Source organism: Rhinolophus sinicus, chromosome 15 (genome assembly GCF_057876585.1).
Source record: "Rhinolophus sinicus isolate RSI-liver-muscle chromosome 15, RSI-T2T, whole genome shotgun sequence".
NCBI lineage: Eukaryota > Metazoa > Chordata > Mammalia > Chiroptera > Rhinolophidae > Rhinolophus > Rhinolophus sinicus.
In genome coordinates this window covers 47911305-47934589 of record NC_142515.1, presented here as the reverse complement: position 1 = coordinate 47934589, position 23285 = coordinate 47911305, and the positions used below count along the sequence as shown (strand labels likewise).

General features: G+C 53.4%; 1 protein-coding gene across 1 annotated transcript in view; it reads right to left on the bottom strand.

The window, feature by feature from the left end:
* The window catches only part of COL13A1 (collagen type XIII alpha 1 chain), a 144511-nt gene that overhangs the window by 61712 nt on the left and 59514 nt on the right, over nucleotides 1–23285 (bottom strand). The window contains exons 3-9 of the mRNA XM_088792047.1: nucleotides 19232–19258; nucleotides 16385–16420; nucleotides 13313–13339; nucleotides 12054–12104; nucleotides 4702–4737; nucleotides 3888–3914; nucleotides 2994–3020 (exon numbers count right to left, since the gene is read on the bottom strand). Of these exons, the coding sequence (XP_088648173.1) occupies nucleotides 2994–3020; nucleotides 3888–3914; nucleotides 4702–4737; nucleotides 12054–12104; nucleotides 13313–13339; nucleotides 16385–16420; nucleotides 19232–19258 (231 nt within the window). The remainder of the gene's footprint in view (nucleotides 1–2993; nucleotides 3021–3887; nucleotides 3915–4701; nucleotides 4738–12053; nucleotides 12105–13312; nucleotides 13340–16384; nucleotides 16421–19231; nucleotides 19259–23285) is intronic.

The following is a 23285-nucleotide window of genomic DNA, read 5'->3' as shown; positions in this document are numbered from 1 at the left end:
TCATGGTCCCCAGCGGCATTTGGTTGACCCTGCATAGTTTATTCCAGTTAATTGACAACATTTAAAAGTGAAGAGAGCGCACAAAAACCTGGATTTCAAGTTTCTCTTAAATATTTCAAGGTTCAACAACACATGGCATCAATTAGCTCTCGCTGAATAGCAGCTGCCTCTCGGAGGCAGGTCATGGGTGACATGCTGGCTAAGGCACTCGTCGTACTTCCTGTGTGCCAGGCAATGTTCTAAGCCCTTGGTGTCAACCCCCCCCCCCCTTTAGGACAGCCTGTGAGTGGTAAGATAAGTAGTGAATTCAGAGTCCCGACTCTTCTTAGCACTTGTGGGACTCCAATCCGGGCTACACCTTACATCAGGTTCTCAGGGCTACTGTGAGGTATGAGCGGCAAAGGTGACCCTTTTGACAGGTGAGGACACAGGTTAAGCTCATGAGGATGAGCCCCAGCCCCCCATGTTGGACACTTAGCAGAGGGAAAACTATTTGGGGAGAGAGGTGAGGAGGAGATGGACAGGTGATAACCAGGCCAAGATAATTAGACCAGAGAGTGTGTTGAATTAATAGCTTGGGGTTCTCGTGCCAAACCGAACAGGAGCCTAAAGGGCTCTGTGGCCTGTCGGAGTTTGATGGATGACTATCCAGCAGACAGGGCATCTATCACACTGATGGCGGCTAATGGGAGATGGGACCGCCCCACGATTCCCACCTGAGTTAGCTCTGACCCCTGAACAGACAGGGAGGCCTCCTGGGTAGTCAAATGGAGTGGGCAGAGATGGCAGGAACAGGAGCCCCAAAGAAGGGTTCCTTTCCTTCAAGACAAAGAGCCCTGGCAGCAGATAGAAGATGTGGTGAAGGGGTAAGATCTCACCACGTGGGTCTTAATCCCTGCTCTGATATTTACGGGCTGTGTAGCCTCAAGCAATATACTTAATCTCTCTGTGCCTCTATCTCCCCTCTTGTAGAGTGGGAATAATAAGTCATTATGAGGATTACAGATCCGGGCTAGTTGGTGACCATTGTTATTACTTCTGGATGCCCAGACTATCTGGTAGCATCAGGACACAGGAAGGGGGCGGAGGGGGTAAGCACCCCAAACTTGGGGTATCCAAGTGCCTTACGCCTCTACTGCAATGGCAGCATGGGAGTTTATTCCTGCCTGGGTCTCCATTACTTCATCCATTTGCACAGCACACGTAGGAACAGGGTAGTGGAAACAAGAAATGCTTTTGCAGTGGAGGTGGCTGGGATGGAGAGGAAAGCTGGCCGGGGGACCTGGATTCCAACGCCAGCTCTACCATCTACTGCCTCCAGTGCCTCACTGCCCTTCTTCCAGTTCTGTGGATATTTAAAGATCTTTCCTGCCCCAGGGCCTTTGCACATGCTATTCTCACATGTCCAGAGGCTCCTTTCCATTCCCTTTTACCTTAGTTCAATACTCATTCCTCAGGCCCCAGTTCAAATCTCTTTCTCAGCAACACCTCTCTGACCCTCAGTGTGGGTGACTGTAACACCAACGTTTCTCAGGGTAACAGTTCCTGCCTTTTCGTAGCACTGATTGCAAAGGCAATTCGGTGATTGTTGATGATTATTTAAAGGTGTGTCTCCCCCTCTACACGGTGAGCTCCAGGATGGCAAGGACAGAGCCTCCCTTACCTCTGTATCCCTAGCACCTGGCACAGTGCCCAGCATAGTGCAGATACTGAATAAAAATGTGTTAAAGGAAGGAAGGAGACAAGGAAATAAGGAGAGAGAAAGGAAATAAAATGCGGAGGGATGGCATCGAGAACTGATTTGGATCTTGTTTTGGACGCTCCCTCACAGTGTGACTTCGGGCAAATTAGCCTCTCATAGCTTCCCTTTCCACAGCTGTCAAAGGGGCCACTGACAGGACCCAGAGCCCAGGGTGCTGTGAGGACGAAGTGAGATGATATATGTGCAGCCCTTAGTCCCAGGCCCACCAAACGGAAAGCCCTCACTAAATGTTAGTTGAGTCTGAATCAAGCAGACAGGCTGAGGTCCAGAGGGAGCTGAGTTGCCAAGGTTCCCATGGCAAGTCGGGGGGAGCTGGGGCTAGAGCCCAGGCCTCGCAGCCAACACTCCTCCGTCTCCTTTTCCACCCACAAGGTTATCTGCCTCCCTCAGTGGGCAGGGCTCTGGCCTCGGGCGTCCTGGCAATGCCCCACTTGTGGAGAGCGGCCTCACACAGCACTTGGAACAAGGCCCGAGCCCAGAGCCTGGCTGGACGGGGAGACCAGGAGCCTACCCTGGGGCTCTCACACCTGGCCCAAATCCCAGGCCTGTCCACAGGAGGTGGCTCCTCACAGTGGAGCTGGGACACGGGGAGACAGGACAGCACTCCAGCCAGAGCTGGCCCATCCACTCTTAATGGCCCATCATTCCCACTGAGAACGGGCCCCTACCTTGGAGTGGATGGCCCCTGACAAGGACAGGCCTTTCTCTTCTGGAAGGAGTGGCCTGGGGGAGACTGCCGAGAGAGGAAATTCCTTTCAAAGGCTCTGCAGAGGTGGAAGGGGCCAGGAGGAAGGTGGGGGCCACGGTGTGCTTTTGCCAGGATGCTCTGGGCTCCAGGAGTCCTGGGGCAGCCCAGAGTAAGGCTGGCAGGAGGAAAGCAGACCACAGAGGAAGTATAGGGTGGGTGGGCTCCCTAGCCCCCCCCCCATGTGCACACTGAATATAAGCTCAGACCCAAGGGAATGCTAGCCTCTAACTCTGTGGGACACTGGCCAAGCGTGGAGTCTCCCTGGACCTCCCTTTCCGCATTTCTCATATGGAGAAGCCCCCTGCCAGCCTCACCTCCCTGAGTGGATGTGAGGACTGAGGGGGATGGGTTGTATATAGCTGCAGACAGCCACTCCCGCTGTCCCGGTTGGCCCCCTTTGCCAGGCAGTGCATGGCTGTGGCCCATGGGGGCCAGGCCAGTCCCTCACCACTCAGAAGGAAGACAGGAAAGCTGGTGTCTTACCATCTCCCCTTTTGGTCCGGGGTGGCCCTGGAGGGAGAAGAGCATGAGTGTCAGACACACTGTTTGCAACCCAGAAGCCCCATCAGCCTGCCACAGGTGGCTCCTCCCTCCATTGCCGGCCTGTGAGATGAATGGACACGACCGCCCCCGCTGTGCTTAGCTCTGGCCTACAGGGGTGGAGTGACCAGATGAGGGCCGGGCCCCTCATCTGAGAGGATGCCAGCTGCTCAGAGGAGAGAAGAGTGGGTGGAGCTTGGCACCCACTGCCTTCACTTGTGGGGGGCATCTCTGAGGGCATTGGAAGGTCGAAGTCTCCCCCAGCTCACTCCTTTCTAAGAGTGGGGAGAGGTCTCCTTTCCTCCATGAACATTTATCTCTGGGGACAAGTCAAAAGGATTGAAATAAGTAAAGGAAGGACAGGGAAGCAGCCTCCATGTGAACTTGGACATGTGTGCGGATGAGAGACCCTGGGAGAACGGGAGACACAGAAGGTGCCCTGGGAGCAAGGGCATGAGCGACTGACCAGACTTCTCTGAGAATTCACTGTTGAGCCCTCCACCCCCCTTCTTGACCTGCTGCCTCTTTGCCTCACTCCCTACCCAGCTCCCTTCCAACAGGACCCGGCATCACCAAACTCTAGGCATGGCTCTTGCTCCTGAAGCTGAGAGCCCAGCTTGGCGGCTGTGGGGAGGCCCCCGGGGGTCAGGGGCCGTTCATTCCAATGGCCCCTCCTCCCCTTCGCACTGGCAGCCCCTTTCTGCGCCAGGACCGTTCATTCTATCTGAAGCTTCTTCCAGGGAGTTGGGGCCTTGCAGAAGGACTAAGAGAGGTCCAGGTTAGTGACCTGGACCGAGTGAAGGGAGAGGAACCCACAGCCCGAGAGGGTCTACTCACCAGTTTGCCGTCTAGCCCAATGGGACCCTGAAAGCAGAAAGAGGACAGATGTAAAGACCGAACCTCCCAGGTCCCTGCTGAAGAGGCAGCCTGGGGCAGTGGGTAAGGTTCCAACAGTTAGGGTTCACGTCTCTGCTTGACTACTTACTGGTCATGTGACCATGGGTGAGCCTAAGCCTCAGTTTCCAATCCTAAGATGCGGATGGGAACAATAGACCTCCTACAGAGGGTCCTTGTGAGTGAGTGAGGTGCCGTCTGCCGGGTGCAGTGCCAGGTGCCCTGAACAAGGACCTGGTGGCGGCTGTCAACATCATTATCCAGACCTCTGCCTCACCCTGGGTGGAGAGTGGACGACGGGTTCCTAGACAGGCAGGGCTGGCCAGCACTGAGGCCTGTGGGAATGAGAGCTAGCTGCTCCCGTGACCCTCTTAGAACCTGCTTGGGCCCCTGAGGCAGGGATCAAAGGACATCCAGCCACCTCATGCCTCCTCCAGGAGGATTTCCTGTCAAAGCCAGGTTGGAGGTTGTGTTCCCTCATCTGTTCCATATTCCGGTGTTCCGCTGGGGTGTACCAGCCTGTCCCGGTCCTGCGCCCCTTTATTTCATATTAATTTCCCTGTCCCCCTTGCACTATGAACCAAGGGCTGAGCTTCTCTCCTCCATTGCGCTCCATGAAAGCCTGCGGGAGAGGGTCCTTACTGACCAGGGTTTGGAAGAGCAAGAGCAGCTTCAGGGCTGGCCCCGCATCAAGTTTAACCCAGCCAGGCCCTGGCGGGGAAGGGGGACACAGCTAAGCTCAGCCCTCCCCACTTACCGGAAATCCAGGAAAACCTCGAGTGCCCGGCTGACCCTGAAAAGAATGGAGAGGAGTGAGGATGCTGAGGAGGAGATGAAACCAATCTTTGTTCCCTGGTTCACCTTTGCTCACAGAGGGGCCGTGGTCTCCCACTCCTCTGTGATTATCTGGGGGAGACATGTACCACGGTGAACTGGCTCGCAGGGAGGATAAAGACGGAAGTGGGACACCATAGGATATCTCTTCCAGGGGCTGGGGGTGGGAAGGGAAAAGGAGGCGGCCAGCATCCTTTGGGTCTTCCTGGGAAGTCACCCCCCCCCACCTACCCACCCGAGAACACCTCACTGCTATGGACACTCTGAACCTCAGCACGTAAACAGGTTATGGAGAGGATGGCGGGGACTCAGCCCGCATTACACTAAACGCCTGAACTGCAGGCTGCTGAGTCCCTTTTATTTACACAGTCACTGCTCCTGGCCACTTCTCTGCCGCTTGCTTGGATATCGAGGGGTACTAAAACTTGATGTGTGTTTTCAGGCCAGAATAGGATGTGTGCTCAGGATGTGTGTTTTCGGAACAGGCCAGAACAGGTCAGCTTTCTCACGTTCCTCTCACTCTGGCCAGCAGGCCTCTCCGAGTTGGGCAATCTCTGGATCCCCTCATCTTTGCAGGACGCACATCAATTCATGACCATTTTCCTGGCGGAGTGGGGGGCCACACAGATAGGTATTCGGGTTGGAGGCTAGAAGTAGGTTCACTGGTCACAGCCCAGTGGCTTAGGACAGAATCGGGACAGAAGAGATGTGTAGACGTTAGAAGCAGCATGAAGCTGAGCAGATCCAGGGCAGGGAAAGCTGAGCAGGAGTTCAAGGGTAACGGAGAGCTAAGAAACATGACTCTTGCCACTCTCCTTCTCAAGAACCAGCAAGGGCTCTCTTCTGCTCAGACATTATTCAGGATCTTCCTCAATGTCACCAGATCCACCATTTTAGGTCCTTTCCTGCCTCATCTTCCCACCTACTCTTTGCTCAGGCACAATGACTCACCTGCCTTTCCCCAGACACATATCTTTCAGCTCTCACTGTTTAGCTCTCTTCTTGGAAGTCCCTCCCTTGACTGAAATGGCCACAATCTTTTCCAGAGCTTGGGCTTTTGAGTCTGGCAGCCTCCACCGATGATGGCTGTGTGACTCTGAGCAAGTTGTCTAACCTCTCTGTGTCTCCGTTACCTCATCTAGGGGAGGAGGGTAACAGTATAACCTCATAGGGTCATTGAATTATGTTCAATTATGTTTGTGAAGCCTTTTGAAATGGTAGCTGCCATCGTCGGATGTTTGTTGGGTTGAACTGAACCTAAGAGTGCTGAATAAAACAAGGCTGCTTTCAAGCCCGATACGCCTAGGATCCATGGAGGTTTGTCCTTGCCAAGCAGTAGTTTCCGAAGCAGACGCTATCCAGAGGAAGATTTCTCGGGATCCATCTGCTGTGAACCTGAAACGTCTGCAGGCTGCTTGGGTCCTCCTTGAAGCTGTGGACACGAGTGTCCCCAGGCTACTGCTCAGGGGTCGTGGCCAGGTGGGACGGGGACCCTGCCATCAGAGTAGGCGCACCCGTCAGGCAGGGAGCGAGCTGGAGAATGCTGCAGGCTCAGGATGGGCTGTGGCAGGTATCCGAAAGGGCAAGAGGGAGGAGATGCCACTCATATCAGCAGGGCCCTGGGTTTCTCTCCTCTCTAGGATAAGTGATGCTAAGAATAGCACCAAGGAGAAAACCCGGAAACCGTGCAATGTAACCTCTGAAACTTCCCAGTGTAAACTTTTGACTCTGAACGCTGAGAGGCCTGAAGGAAAGGTCAGGAGGAGAGGATTCCAAGAAGCATCTTTAGGTCCCACTCCGGCTGATGTTTACGTGGTGGGGATAATCACAGGCTTTGCTAATTACAGAGCCCGCCCTTAAGCAGGATGCATCTCTCCAAGCCAGAGCCAAATCCAGGGCTCACCAAAGCTTTTTCAGGGATGTCGGGAAGAATGTTGTCATTGACCAAATGGAAACTGGGACCCTACTTCCTGAAGAGGTTGGGGCTGGGTAGGCACTTGGAGAGACTTGGAACTGGATTTTAATTTACATCTCTCCAATTTTATGCTGAGGTTGGACATCTCTTCCGATGTTTACTGCTGGTCCTATTTATTTGTGAATGGCCTGTTTGTGTTCTTCACCAACATTTTATACGAAGCTGTTTTGCTTTTTCTTATTGATTTGAGCAAAGTTCTTCGTCAAGCCAGTAACCCTTTGATAATCGTATGCGTTGCAAATATCTTTCCAATTTGGCATTTGTCTTTTTTATAACATATTTTTTGCCATATGGATGTTTTACATGTATGTTGACAAACTCATCAATCTTTTCCTGTGGCTTCTGGGTTTTAGGTCGTGTTTTGAAGGGCTGTCCCCAGTTGAAAATTATTAAATGTTTGCTCATGCTTTGTCCTTGTATTTTAGGTTTTTATGTATTACATCTAAATATTTTCATTTGAAATTTATTCTGCTATAACAAGTGATGGAGAGATGCAGCTTTTTTTAAGCCATTTTTTTGGTTTCGTTTAACCTTTTTCTAAATGGTGTTGTCAATTGTCCCCGCACCATTTCCTGAACAACCTATTTTTCTCTTTCTATTGTAAAATGAAGCCTTTATCATGGACCAATTTCCTAGGTGCATTTAGCTTTATTTCTGGCCTCCCCATTCTATGTGTTGTTGTGATTGCTCTGTTTACAGGATACATTTTGATATCTAGTAGAACAACTAGCCCCTCCTCACCATCCCCCTTAATCTTTTTTGCAGAATTTTCCCGACATCCTCACAAGAGTATTTTTTCCAAATGAAATTGAATATTATTTTGTTGACCTCCCAACCCCATAAAAAATTCACTAGGATTAGGGTCATAATAAAACTATGGATTATAGATTTGTTGATTAATTTATAGATTTATATATCCTTCTAAACAAGAGCAAGGGAAATAAGCTTTACATTGCTCTCTGAGATCTCTTCCCTTCACTCAAGGCCAGGGTGGAGAGGGAGCCAAGTGGATCCCCCGAGAGGACACTCTTCCCTACCTTCCTCCTACCTGCAACTTGCGAGGCAAAGCAACATGAACCCAGAAGGTTCTGGTTAGGAATAGCCTCCTAGGAACTCTCCCTTCCCTCCTGTCTGACCCCTGAGCGAGGCTCACTGTACCCCACCCAGAGCCCCCTCATTCTACCTCCTCTCCAAGTCAGTGCTGATTAGCTTTCAAACAAGACTCGGTGCTGGTGTTTAATCACTGGTGGCGGGGGTGGGGTGGGGGGGTGAGCAGACTCCTGCTTTGTATAGCATTTGCCAATTTCTGTGGTGTAAATACTCCCACCATGGCCTATTTCAAGCTCCCACCGTGATGCCACTGAACACAGAATTGGGAATGGTATGCAGGACACGCTCTTGTGAGCGGGTGTGAGCCAGCTAATACACCAGGCTGTCTCACCTCACATGGAGGGCCACACAGCTCCCCTTGGATGGTACGAGGACATCTCCGATTCATCATGTTCAGATTAAACTCACCTCCGCTCCTCCCTCCAGGAAGGGCGACCCATCCGCTCCGTCACACAAGTCAGAAATGTAATGTCATCTTGAACTCCTGTTTCTCCTTCCATCCCCATTTTTGTCATCGCTAAATTCCATCAATTCCACCTCCAAAGTATCTCACCAGCCCAGCCCTCTTACCAGCCCCACTGACTGTGCTCCAGTCCAGGCCTTGAGTATAGCAGGCGCCTTCCAGCCAGGCCCGACCTGCAGGCCCTTCTCAACATGCTCCGTGCTGGAGCAGGGAGGATCAGATCTTTTTAAACTGCAAATCTGATTATGTCCATTGTCAGCTGAACACAACCCCAGGGCTCTTCACTGCCCTCAGGAAAAAGCCCCAACTCCTGAGAACATTGCATCTGGCTCCTTCACAAGCCGGCCCTTGCTCACCTCACCAGCCTCACCCTTGCTTTGCTCTTCGTTCTGGAAAGAACTTCCCTGTTTCTTCGGTAGTTTATAGGAACCCCTCCTGCCTTGGGGGCTTGGTGCTCCTCCCCAGCCTAGTACCCAGGTCACCTCTGCTCATCCTTGATCACTGTTTAATTATCCCTTCCTCCGGGAAGCCTTCCCGGCCTGTCCCTACCCCAAGTCGGGTCCTCCTCTGTGTCCCCACAGCTTCCTAACCGCCCCTGGCTGAGCACTGACTGTCTGGATTGTAATCACTATGGGATTGCTGGTTTCTGTGCCAAGGGGCAAGCTGGCAGCAGTCAGGTTTTCATCGCCTACCCAGTACCTAGCATGCAGTAGGTGCTTAACAAACATTAATGGAATAAATAAGCCAAGAAACACTCATCAGGTGTATGGCTATGGAGGGGGGCATCTCCCTGTGAATGAGGCGGCAAGTTCCGGTAGCTCCTTCTGGCCCCCGTGGAGAATCTGGAGGGCTCAGGGAGGGAGGGAGCTCCCTTAGAGAAGGGGGACATTTCCTAGCCTGCAGGTGACCTTGCCAGTTCCTGCTGAGCCAGCCAGTGTGTCGATGTCCCAGCCTCCTCCTCAGTTTAATGGAGTAACTGTTCCAGCATCTTGCTTCACTGGAATGTGAACCACCCTGCTCCAAAGTGCCCGGTGGCGCCCCCTTGCTTAGATCACTTATGAAGTTCGAAGAGGATTCAGGTGGCCCCTGGGGCAGCACGTATGCTGGGCCCTTCCTAGCCAAGTGGAAAGCCACACGTTCCCCAACATCCCTGGCCACAGAGGACTTGCCCACTTGACCTCTACCTTTTAATGACAAATGGTCTCTTGTCTTCCCTGGATCCCTGCTCTCACTGGCTCCATGTGGCTTCTGTGGAGGAGCTGAGGTGGTGTCTAGTGAAGACTTGGCAGGGGTGGCCTCAGCCATTTGGGTGATGGCGACCCACAGGCCAAAGCTGGAGGACATCAGGCTTGGTCAAGCCTCTTGGTGCCATAAAACCTCTCTTAGCACCACATGGCACCCACAGGGAGAACAATTTTTCTCCTTAAGGTAAATATCCTTTTCAAATAGAGCTTAAAACATGGAAGCGGGTGTTTGGGAAAGAGTGCCGGCTTTGGAATGAAGCTGACTTGGCCCAACCCAAGCTCCCGCTGTGTAACCACAGGTAGTTATGAAACTCAGTTTCCTTCTCTGTGAAATGGGCTGGCGCGGCCTGCCTCACAGCTTTGAGAAAGGACTAAAAGAGACTGGTGCATACACAAGCTTTCAGCACTGGACGTAGGGTGCCCAGGAGACAGAAGTCATTGCTGTTACTTGAATAGAAGGTGCTTTCACCATTGGAATCAAATCCAACGAGGAAGGTATGTTGCTGATTAGACTTATGACGTGGGGCGGGAAGCCAGGGCAGTGGAGGCAGACCACTGCCCGAGCACGTTCTCCAGAAGGGAGGCCTTTTCAACAACTTTTAGGTAGCCTATTGACGTGATGCTGCTGAAAAATGTGGCTAGAAGGGTTAGAGGACCCGTATGATTGACACAATGGAACCTCTGTGGTCAGACCATGAGGCAGCGATGGTGGCCTAAGGGTAGGACCTGTGTTCTATGTTACTCCCTATCCTAACAGACCCACCCCAGGCTTGGTCCTTGCCATCAGAACCTGGGGGTCTGTCCTTCACATTTCCCAGTCACCCCTCTGGCTCGGTACCACCTTCCTCAGGAACAATTGGGCCCAGGGCATCCACACTGTGGCTCCCCCAATACACAAAGAGACCTCCCGTCCCACAGGGGCTGTGGCCACGTGAGCCCAGAACCACAGATGGTTACCACGTGGCCTGGTGCTCTGCGGTAGCCGTGGGCTTCGGAGGCAGACCTGAGCCACACAGCCGGGCTGAGTGATCAAATCCCAGAGTGACGGCACTCTAGCGTATGACCTGGGCAAGTCTCTCAACCTCTCTGTGCCTCACTTACCTCATCTATAAAACAGAGGTGCTAAAAGTACCTACCTGTGGGTGGGGCTCTTGGCAGGATTAGGTGAGTTACTACGCGTAAAAATGTCAGGCTACTGCCTGCCACAGAGTAAGTGCCACGGGTCAGCCCTTAGCGTTGTCGTTGTGGTCTGAGCCCGAGGAAACCTTGCCAAGGCTGTGTCTACGTAGCCCAGGACCCTTCAAACCCTGCCTCCAGCCCAGGCCCCTAACATGCTTGCCCTGCTCTCTAGCGCCATCCTTCAGCTCCCCTCTCTGACCTTCCTTAGTTTCCAAGCAGTGCGACTGGCTCTACTTTTCAGCTCCCAGCTCTCACCACAGCCTCCCAGGCTGCTTAGCTCATCACAGCTCCCTCCCGTGGACGCAATTTGCTCTCTGACCCCTCCCCTCTCCCGCCTCCACTGGCTGTCTCCCTTGAAAGCAGGGGATGGGCAGGCCAGGCTTCACCCATCCACTGTGCCAGCCTCAGACGCCCAGAGGCTAGCCCTCTGCTCCCGCACTCTCTCACCATGCATGGCAGGTCAGGGAAAGTGCACAGCGCAGCGTGGAAACGGTGCCCTGCTGCTGTCGTGGAAGCCGTAGGTGCCCGGGCTCCTGTGTTCTAATCCTGACCCAGCCTCAATATGGTGGACCCTGGCCAAGCCCCTTCCTCTCTGTGGGCCTCAGTTTCCCTTTCTTAGAGGGCTGTGCTGGGCCACAGCTGAGGTCCTTTGCACCATGCCATTTGGTGGTTTTATTCAAGTTTTGCAGTTCAGGCGCTATGAGAAAAACAGCCCGTCCTCCTTCCCATAGTCACAGTATCTTCCTGCATCATCACCCACGTCCCACTTTTGGTCCCCAAGGAAGCATATCTGAATGGAATTCTCTCTGATTTTCCCAAGCCCCCGGCCGCTGGGTGGAGGCACTAAGACGCAGGACCCAGGCTGAGCACAGAAAGAGCCTTTAAGGCGAGTAGTGGGTCAGGCCCCTGCCAGGACCAGGAGTGGGTGTCAGGTCAGGGAATCTGGACTCCGGGTTTCTGCTCCACAGGCTTCCGGAAACAAGGCCTGTTCCCCGGAAAGCTGGAGCACAACCTCTGAGCAGGAGCAAGCACTGATTTCTTCTGCCTGTAAACCGCAGAACCACCTGCTGCAGTCCCGTGGCTAGTGGCTAGGCCCTGCAAACCCTCCCAGGAGCCTGCAATTTCAGCATATTTAGTCAGACCAGTCTCATTAACATCACAGCATCCCCAAGGCCTGGCCCGGACCACATCACACGGATGTCCGCCACCCAGAGCCACAGCCCAGACGAGTGCTGCCTCCATCCCAAGCCCTTTTCATTAACTCATCCAACCTGCCCACCCCCAAGAAAAGTAAAAACACTTACAGGGGGGCCGCGGGGACCGATGATGGACATCCCGGCATCTCCTGGGGCCCCCTACGGCAGAGAGAGAGAAGAGAGGGAGAGGAGCGAGGGGCAGGGGCAGGTGGTGACAGGGGTGGGAAAAGACAGGGCTGGCCGGTGGGGAAGGAGGAGCAGGTGAGGGTGGGGTGCCAGCCAGAGGTGGAAGGACAGAGGGGACCAGAGGATGTGGAGGAAGAGGAGGGATCAGAGGAGAAGAGATGCAGAGGGAATGAACGGAGCATCGGGAGGGATCAATCAAGGAAGCAGGAGGGATGAAGCAGGAAGAGACACAGCCAAAGCATGAGATGCGTGGACCAGGGAAAGAGGGCAGTAGGACCCCAGGCCGGAAGCGGGGAGAAGAGGATGCAGTGCAGCGATGGGCAAGAGGGCAGCACAGGGAGGGAGGGAAGGAGGGAGGGGGAGGGAGGGAACACAGCTCAGCCATTGCTGCTCAGGCCCCAGAGGCCTCTCCCCACGGCCCTGCTCGGGACACTCTCCAACCTGCCCCAGCCCCACTCAAGTTTCAAACCCCCTCATCTTCTTCCTCACCCTCAGCCCCAAACACCCATGGGGCTGCACACCCTGCCACTGGGGAACAGAGGCTTGCACCTGGGTAGAGTTGCTGAAAATAGTGAGTGGGGACAAGGGACGCACTTGCTGTGTGCGCCCAGCAGCCCTGAGCCTGAAGGCTGGAGCTGCCTGCAACTTCCTAGTCCTGGTTTCAGGGTGACACACAGAGGGGTGAAGTCTGGGCCAGAGTCTGGTGGGGGGGGGGCAACAGAAGGAGAATGGAGGGTGCATGGAACACAGATGGGGGTGAGAGGTGATGCTCTGACAGAAGGACCCCTGCTGGGAGGAAGGCAGGACGCTGCATCCCACATAAAACAGGGACTGGCACTCTCCTTGCCTCTGGCAAAGGTGACAGCCTAAGGCGTGGAATCAGAGCTCCAGGCCTCAGCAGGCAGGGTAAGCCACTCAGCCTGGGAAGCTGGGGCCTTAGCCCAGGAATCCCACGTCTCCTGCCTGAAGCTGTTAGGAAACAGGGCCGTCTCCTGCCTGAAGCTGTTAGGAAACAGAGCCGTGAGAGGCTGCGAGGGCACAGCAGGCACAGCTGGCACCTCTGCGGTGGCTGCATGCCCCAGGAGGAGGGCTGAGCTGGGGCCTCGGAAAGCACCCCCAAGAGTCCACGAAGTGGAAGCAGAGGCTGGGACGGAAGGGCAGAGGGGAAAGTGTGGACTCACCTTCTCGCCTGGTTGGCCCTTTACTCCCTGGGGCAGCCACATGCAACACGGGGCACAGGCGAGAGAGGGAGGGAGAGAAAAAAGAAAGGATGAGAGAGAGGCACACACACAAGAACCCATGTTAATGGCACAACGTCCAAACAAAAGAGATCGCTGTGAAACGAGAAACAAAACAAAACAGATGCTGACACATGACAGGTCCCGTGTCCAACAAGCACAGCGTGTGGACAGCTATTGCCTCACCCCTTGGTCTGTCCCGGGCCAGCCAGCCGTTCCAGATAACTGAGGGAAACAGTGCCAGGGGCCTTCCTTAAGAGGCCCTTTCTGTGCATGAGTGTGTGTGTGCATGTGTGTGTGTGTGTGTGTGTGTGTGAGAGAGAGAGAGAGAGAGAGAGAGAGAGAGAGAGAGAGAGAGAGAGAGAAAGAGAGAGAGAGAGAGAGAGAGAGAGAGAGAGAGAGAGAGAGAAAGAGAGAGAGACCCACCCGAGTCAAAAACTCTGTCTGAGCAGCCACGGCCCCAGCGGGCTGGTCATCTGAGGTGGGCATGAGTAGGAAGAGACCTTCCCAAGGGCTGTGTTGTGAGGTAGTTGGTGGAGTCTAATTGGTCTGAAGGTCCAACTGAGCACCAAGACAAAGCTTTACCAAGCTAGACACGCCAAGAGTTGTTAGCGCTGGCCAGGCAAGACAGTGGGAGAGGGGTTGGAGGAACATAGGAGGACAGACAGTAGGACACACACATCTGGGAGGATGGAGGATGGGGCTGAGATGCAGAGGAAACTGGGTATCATCAAGGGTGCCTGTAATCAGAGTGGCTAGTGGGTAGAGAACCCCAATCCACCCCAATCCATAGAAGCCAGTGGCGCCACCTCTGGTGGACTGCGGGAACAACGCAGGCATTTCACCTTAGGCATTTCACATCAACAGCCATCCTTATCAGGTGGTTCACGCCAGAACTCCTCCTGGGCAGCCAAATGGGTCCACTGTCACGTTTAAAATGGCGCAAGATTCACAAAAGCTCCAAAGTGGCTCGAAAATAGCTTTGTATGGAAGGAAATGGGGAAACCTCCTGTGGATTTCCCTCCTGCCCCTACCACTATGGGTCAGAACTAGGCTCAGATGGACACTCCTTGGGAGGAGATGTCCCCAGGGCAGGAGGGGCAGGCCTGAAGGGCAGCAGGAGGGACAGGCCTACAGGGGTTGCTGTGTATTTTGCTATCTTCCCTGCATCCTTGTATCTGCACTTGGTCGTCTCCTAAAGCTTACCTGTTAGGAGCAAAAATTTTGGAGTCTGATAGTCAGCTTGGGTACAAAATCCAACTCCACCCCAATCCTGGGTAGACTGAGTCTCAACATGCTCATCCATAAAATGGGATCTTGGAGGGCTATGGTGGAGAATGTGCCTGGCTCAGGTCCACCCACGGCAAGTCTCTGACAAAGGCTGGCTGAATGTTGTTTCCCAGCCCTACACAGGGAAGGACCCCGTGACAGCTTGGGGGACTCAGTATTCGGAGTCAGAGAGCTGAAGCAGACAGACAGGGCCAGGTAGCAATTCCACAGTGTGTGGTTTGCTAAGTGGTGGGAGAGATTCACGTGGAATGGCCCAGGGCTTCCAGCCTCCATGTCTTGACAGACAGCCTTTGGGTGGGTCCTGGGAAGCTCAAAGTTCTGTGACATGGAACACATATCCCAAATCTCTGCAATGTCCCAGGGCCTAGGCCTAGGCACTGTGGCTTCACTCTAAGGATCAGCCCCTCCTTACAGCTGTGATGCCAGCGTCGGGGAGGGAGAGTAGCATTGTCAGGGTCCAGAGCACAGGTCTGGGGTTAGGCTGCGGACATTAAAGTCTCTGATCAGCCACTTCCTGGCCATGTGACCTTGGGAAAGACACTTAACAGCCGAGCTTGTTTTCCCAGCTGAAAAATGAGGGTGGAAACTGTGCCTACCTCCTGCAATGTGAGGACCGATGCGCTGATGCATGTAAGGCTCCCAGCACAACGCCGGCACGTGGTTGGTTAGCACTCGCGAGTGCTAGCTATGCTCTGCATGTCTTTTCTCTGAGCAGCGGGCTCACATCAGGCAGGAAAACTCACATAAGGATGCTGTACCCAGGCCTGAGGCCAATAGCCCAGGAGGTGAGGTTATGAGGCCGAGCACGTGAGTGGCGTGGAAGGACGGCACAGGGGTAGTCAGGGGGCACCCAGGGGTGGGTGGAGGTTGAGGCTGATGGCTGGTGGGGAGGTAGGGGTCAGACAGGGAGAGTGGCTCGGGCCATGTCCTGGACTAGGCTGGGTGGTGGTGAGGCTGGTGTGTGGCCATCACTGCCTCAGGCTGCCAGCACGTGCCTGACCTTCTCCTTCTAGCCCCTCAGAGGCTAGAAGCCACCAGGAAAAACCCTGGTGCTGGGACCTCAAGGCCTAATGTCAGGCTTCCCATCCTGAGATACACGGCCTCTCCTGCCACACTTTCTCATTTCCCTTTCGTCATCTTCATTTTTCAGCAGGAAACATTAAATGTTTGAACTCCCTGCCTCCTGGTGAGGATTTGGAGGCACTGCCAGGAGCGAGCCGTCTTCACCAAGTTCTAGTGTCTGTCTATGGAAGGTGCCTCCAGAGCTGGCTCCACCACAATTTCCACAGAGCATGTGGAGGCTTCCTTTCTCACCATCTTTCGCTGCTCTTGCTGGGGGACAGTTGCAGGAACCGTTATAAATCTGAGGGTGAGCTGCCAGCCTCGGGGGGTCAGGGATGGAGTGGGTGGCAGTCCTCTCAATGACAAGAAGAGGTCAGGTCTCACCCTACCGCCCAGTAGGTGATCAGAGAACAGCTTTATTCATACAAGTTCCTGGATTTTTCCTTTGCTGGCAGCTCTCTGGAGAGGAAAGCCAGATTTGAAGGGTTGGAATAAAACGTTCCTTTTCCTTGCCTGCCCCTTTCTGAAGCTGACTTGGGCAGAGGAAGGGAGAGGTCTGACCCCTGTCCTCAGGCTGGGCTAACCTTGCCGTGGTTTGGAGGACAGGCCAGCAGGGAGAAGCAAGCAACGGACACCCAAGCAGATAGACATGCACCAACTCACCACACGTCCAGGCATCCCAATGGCACCTTTGTCCCCCTAATGAAGAAGGCAGAGACAGTTAGATGTGGCTGGAGGTGGGCCAGCCTGTGAAGGGCCCCACAGGCTAGCTATGCACCCAAGATCTGGCTGCATGGGCAGCTGGGACAATACCCAGGCATCATGTGGGTGAACTTGCCCACGCAGCCCCTCCGGACTGGTTGGTAAGCAGCCACCCCTATCGCTCTCTACACTCAGGCATGGAGCTGTGGAAAGGGCACTGATGGATGAGTCTGCTCCCTGGCCTGGGCTTCAGTCTCCCTATGTGTTCCCTAAGGGGTCAAAGGCCCTTCCTCCCTTGGCCTTCTGTTGTCGCAATCCATCCCAGCCAGGCCGGATGTGCCACGTCCTTATCATGTGCAGCTTCAAGGCACAGAGCAGGGAGGGTGGTAGGTCCCATGTGACAGATGGGTGAATCACTTCCCTCGGTCTATGGCAGAGCTGGGGAGCAGTGCCTGTGCTCCCTGGTCCCGCCCCAGGCCCTCTGAGAAGGCTGAGGACAGTCCTGCTCCACACCCCCTTCCTCGCAGCCGCCCCCGGCACCAGCAGGAAGGCCCGTGAGCCGTGTGGATGCAGCCACATCACGAGTTTCGGCTGCTCCGAGGGAACCGCTTTGTTTTGCAGCCAGGGGTTACATCTTCTCACTCTGGAAATCTGCTTATTACGTTTTGTTCCTCCCTCTTTTGGTAGAAAATATTTTTTTGCAATTATACGTGTGCAGACATCATAAATTCTGGGGTGGGGCCTGGGGTTTGCTAGGAGCCTGGAAGGATGGAAAGCAACGGAGGCCAAAAATCAGATGGTGTTTGTTGGGCAGGCAAAAGCTGGGCCTGTGGGTTCCTCTGAAGGGTGTGGGCATTTCTAGGGTGATACTGTGTCTGATGACCCCACTGAGGCAAAATGCCTTGTGGGACAATTTGCAGCCCAAGATGTACATGGATGCACCAGAGAGCAGCAGTCAGCTCTGAAATTAGGCTCTTGTGACACATACCTTGTCAAGACCAACGCTGTCTTTTAGTAAAATGTTCAGCCTTTGCCGTGTGGCAGTGTAGCCGCGTTGGTTAAAAGTGTGGATCTGTTTCCTAAGCATCCATATATCTCTCACGGGGCTGCTGGGAGGCTGCCATGAGATGGTGTCTCTGGAAAGCTCACTTGAAGTGCCTGGCACCTGGTGAGTGTTGTGTAAATGGCGTCTACAGGTAGTAAGCCCAGTGGGCAAGTTAATTTTATAAGCATATTTGTACTTCCCACATTTTGCATTTCACAGCAAGGGGCCAGCATCAGCAAATCTTTTTGTGGGTCACTCCCAGGTCCCTTCATATGGAAACATGAACAGGACCATGACCTATGGATCAGTGGCCCTTTCTGCTGAGGACACAAGGCCCATTGAATATCGGCTGTGACATCCCCATGGCTCACTCACTCTCAGGCTTTTGAATGATATTGCAGCATGTGTGTTTTGGTTTCTTTTCATTTGTTTTTTAAAACTAATGTTCTTTGCAGTCCTGGCCATAAAACGCTCGGGTTTGGGACGGGCGTGGAATGGCCAGAGATTGGAAACTATGTGCAGCAGCCCCTGCTCTGTGAATTGCCCCCAAATGCTTTTTAAAGGTGGACGTTGTCAGAAAAAACAAAGTCTGCCCACGTTCCCCCACAGTCATCTGATTTTTTTCTCTCCTTGGATTTCATGGGACCAATTCACCCGTCCTCCTCTGCTCCAGGGCTCGGACTTACTGGGAGAGTTTCCATTTTCAAGGCTAAACATTCCCCCACATGCATTTCATTAAGAAAGTCACTGCTGGACATGAATTCTAGAAGCTGTTGGATTAGTCACGGGGTTACAATATAATTCATGTCAAAAGAGGAATAACGGGGGAAAGAGGGATGCACAGAGGGTCTGGAATTCAGAACATGGGGCCTCCGGTGCAGGGAGAGAGGGCAGCCTGGTGCCAGCCCTGGCTCACCATCCATGCCTCGCCTCGGCCCTCTAGATGGCCACAGTACTGGGCCTGAGTCCCTCCCCCACCTGAGGGACCATAGTGTCCAGTACTCAGTGCCCCAGGCTGCAACCCACAGAGCAATGTCTTTGAAGACTTTAAAGATGGTTTTCAGATGTGGGGCACAGACCACAGGAAATAGCAGAATAAAATGGGATGTGATAACACGGGCCTCCAAGAGATCTACAGCTGAAGCTGGGACAATCGGACAAGGGATTTTTACCTCTTCGAGTCTCATTTTCCTCATCTATAAAATGGGCATAATGATACCCAATTCACTGCGTTGCTGAACAAATCAAATATAGGAAGAGTGATTAGCATAGTGCCTCGCACACATTAAGGTCTCACAAGAGACGGCTATTAGTGTCAGTTCTACTTTTATTCCAGAGCCCCATGGTTGGCACGGCTCTCTAGCATTCAGAGATGGTAACTAGGGGGGGAATAAAGTGTTTGAGTCTACTCTTACCAGAGGGCATAGGACAAAGCAGGGACATGGTCTTAATCTAAGCTGCTATGCAGGAGGACACCCAGTAAGCCCATGGGACTGCCGCCCCTTCCAGCCCCCCCCATTATAGGGCCACTTGTCTGGAAGTCAGGTCCAGTGTTAGAGGGGCTTGCATGCTGCCATCTGCCTGCCTGGGGCCCCAGGAGTGTACCATGGAGGTTTACCCTCAGTTATGGGTTAGAGAAGCTGGAGAGAGCCTCTCACCCAGACAGATCTGGAGAAATGCGGCCACCCAAACTCACTAGGCCTTGGATTGAGAAAGACCATGTGAGAGAGAGGCAAAGGAAGGAAGCGGTAAAAGCTACTTACTGGGAGGCCAGGTCTTCCAATGGGACCCTGAAATAAAGGGAAAAAGAATGAAATTGACAAAGGTCAGGGTATTGTAATACCTGATGGCTCCATACTGCCCAACAAGCTATGTGACCTTACAGTCACGTGTGCTCTGTGAGCCTCTGTTATTTTATGAACAAAATGAAGGGAGGGCCTTGGTCAAATTCAAGGATTGCATTCAACCAGGGCTGGCAGCTGGATATCATATATTTCCCTGTATTCCTCCAAAGAGACATCCTTACTGCCCTTGGTCATCCGGTTTAGTCTCACAGTTCCCATAATTAAGAAATTCTCTCTTAAATCTAGTGCAGGCATGACCAACAGATGTCAGCTTGAGTGCAGACACTAGTGGATTGGTAGCAACTAAATCAAGCACTATGTTAAAAACCTCCTAATTGATTAGCAATGTCTACCATGGGCATGAGGGGTGGAGCAGTGGTGGCCACAAATTTCCTACCACTTAAATGATTCCTGCTGCTACTTAAAGCCATCCTTCATGGCTATGTTCTCTAGGGACTGGCCGTCCTCGTGCCCATAAGAACCTTGGTCTTCCAACTGGAGTACAGAGCCACCCCAGGAGGGGTCCCTGAGATACACCCAGAGGGTGGCAGACAGACCATTGCTTCCCAGTTGCCATCTCCCTAGCCCTCATCTCTGGCCAATGGCATCTTTCCTTTGCAGAAGCAGAGAGAACAGGGCTAGGAGGTGATTTGATTTCCACCCTGGCCAGCTTCCCATTTCCTTCTCATCGTGCCTTGAGGTTTCTGCCACAGTTGAAAAATTCAGGATTCTTCTGTGTCAGTCAGCCTGAGAAAGCGGGAGAGCTACCTGGGCTCCCCCGCCCCCTCACTCTATGCTGGTGGCCAGGCGGCCAGGGAGGGCAGGGGTTGTGAGGAGAGACTCAGAGCCAACCCCATCATTCGTTCCTGCACTGCAGAGGCCCCAGGAGTGGCAGCACCCTCTCTGTCTGGGAACAGCCCCCCCGGGGCGAGGCCATCAGAAGCCATCAGGGTGCTGCCTTCCTGGGGAGGGCAGACCCCCCCAGTCAGGCAGAGATCCAGAGCTGAGCTACTGGGTGAGCCCAGCAGCCAGGCTGTGGGGAGAGGCACATGGGGGACGTCCCAGGAGTGGGGGCTGAGGGGGAAGTGAGGACTCTTTTTGGTTTTGTCGAAAAAGGAGAAAAGCAGCCCTTTTCTCTGTTGAAACATCTGTCGAAGTTTCCTATTGCTGAGTTTATTTTGGAAGATTGATGACAGGAATTGAGATCTGACATCCAAAACATGCCATGATAAATCAGCCTTCCCTTGCAGGGAATGACATGGTTTCCTCCTCCTCTATAACTCAGCAGGCAGGGAGCAGGGCGGCATCGTCAGCATGTCAGCACGGATTCAATGTACCTCTCAGGACCCAGATGGAGGAGTAAATAATGTCTTATTACAAACTAGGCCAGCTGCTCTCGCAGGTACAGATCAAGAGGAAAAAACGATGGAAATGCCTTCTCTGAGGAAGAAACGAAATGGGGCTTCTTTTAGTAACCTTGAGAAAGATCTGATGCCGAGGGCTGGGCCCTTTCAACTCCAGTCCCCAGCTGCCCCTGCGACCTCTGGGTCTTTTGTTGGGATATCAAATGCTGTCCTCAAGAAGACACGCTCCTGTTCTCTGGATCCATTACTTCAGAGGCCAGTCTCCTTGGGCGCTTCTCAGGTTCGCTGTGCAAATGACTCAGCTCCCCGACCCGCCCCGGGCGTTCGGGTGATGCCAGGAGAGGAGGCCGAGGTGTAGCCTTTAATTTGTGTTGTCTCCCAATCTAACCCATTGACAATACTTTCTTAACAACAACAACAACAACAACAATAACAAAACCACAACCTGCCCAGAGACTTGGCCAGAGCGGAGCTGCCCACACAGTGATACGGGCATCACGTCCTCAGGAGCCGTCCACTTAGAGCGGCTCACTGACCTGTTCACTGAATGGGCAGGAGACCTTCCAAGGACCCAAACGGAGTAGAGATTATCTCTTTCTTCTTTCTAATACCTGCTGCTTCTTTGACTCCAGTTCTTTATGGGACAAAGGAGCTGGACTGACAATGGGGCATGCCAGCCTTTCAGATTGAAATGGGGACCTGCTTTGCGGGGGCAGCCATTGTCTGGCCCTGGAGGGGTGCAGAGGTGGGTGGAAAGCAAAATGGCAGTCCTCTTCCCCATGTCAACATTCTGGAGGGACCCTGCACACTTCTCTGGAGGGTGTAGGGCTCCCCTTAAAGACAGCGGAGCCAGCTGTGGGCCCCGCCCCCCACCCAGGGCCCGGTTACCAGCAGAGAGCAAGGCCTTTCAGATGTGCGAGACCAGGTTGTGGCTGGAGTTACTTACAGGAGGTCCTGAAAGAAAGAGAGAAAATGCCAGGGTCAGTGTCACTGATGCAAGCATGCCTTAGAAGCAGCGTCCAAGAATTCTTCGGCTGAGGGCTTTCCATCTGGTCTTCGAAGTTTGTATTTTCCTGGCCCACTTTCCCCAATATAATCTCTTCTGCCTTTATTTCATCTCCAAATTTTCATTATTGGATGAGAAATCCAGAGGTCTGGGCCCCAGGCGCAGCCCTGCTGGGGCCCTAACTTCCCGAATAGTCCCTTCCATGCCTCAGCTTCCCACCCCACAAAATGGGCCGCTTGGGGGTGCTCCCCAACTCGTGTACACAGTTGCTGTGCAGAACACAGGGCGCTGGGCACCAGAGCACACTGCAAAAGGTCACCGTGTAACAGAACCGAGAGAGAGTCCGATTATTAGTGCTCTCGTTGTCCTCTCTACGCTGTCATGAAACACGGTGGAAAACAAGCAGGAAGCAGCAGGGACGGAGGTTTCTCATTCGGTTCCCTGCCTGATGTCTATCGACCTGGTTTGGCTTCTGTTAAGCGGTGAGTCAGGCGGTTCTGCCCTCCTGGGTCTGCCACCCACGACCTCTTCCTCACCACCCACCTCTGCGAGCCAGCCCCACCCTCCCTCCACACCCCTCTCTCTTTTTTCTTTTCTTTTCTCTTGTCTTTTCTCTTTTCTTTTCTTTTTTTTCTTTTCCCTTCCTTTCCTCTCCTCTTCTTTTCTCCTAGTTGTGTCCACTTGTTTTCCTTCCTCCCATAGGTCTCAGCAATGGTTCTATCTCATTACTGATCATGGACAAGAATTACAAATTCAAATGCTCCCGCAAAAGGGGGCAGGAGGATGGGTGGGGAGGAAAGGTGGAGAAAAGCAGCTGCAGAAAGATAGTGAACCTGAAGGCATTTCTGCAAAACATGAGTCATGAAACCCCCAGGGCCTGTGGGATTCTCAGCTGAGCCTGGGGTGTTTGCCCAGCCCCTGGCGACCTGGCCACATTAACACAGCTGCTACTCCCGTTGCTTCTTTTATGCTTGGCCAATAAAGATTCCTTGTTTCTCCTTGCTCCCCACATTCCCAAAGCCGGCTTCCTTCTTTCCACCTTCATCTGCCAGCTTCTCTGTCCTGGTCTCCATCCAGGAGGAAACAGCCTCTTTTATGGTGGCCCCTGGTAAGCCACCACATTAAGGAGGAACAACGTGCTTTAAATTAAAAAAAAAAAAAAAAAAGTCAAATGGTGCAGTGACCGGGTAAGGTGGGCCCCAGGCAGCCCTTTGGGCCTGCACACAGGGTTTCAGAACAGCAGGAGGGAGGCTGAGGGAAGAGGGGAGCATCTGGGAGCTTTTAGGCTGAGAGGCAGGGGAATATCACTCAGAATCTGAAAATATCCCCAGAGTACAGCTTGCCAGACGGGCCAGTCCCGTTGGAAAGTCCATGCCTCCTGGCTGGGGGAAGTGTCCTCGCGAGAAGCAGGCTGGTGACAAAGTTCGGCCCACAGCAGTTTTGGATGGTTTAGTCACATGGTGGGCCCTATACCCGCTGGCCTGACAGGGCCCTCGCTGCCAGTTCTGCAGGCTCTGGGGGGAGTCCCTGGTGACTCAGCTGAGCTCCAATGCTGGCCCTGCCTGCTGTTAACAGTCTTGGCTGCAAGGGTATCATTAGATGT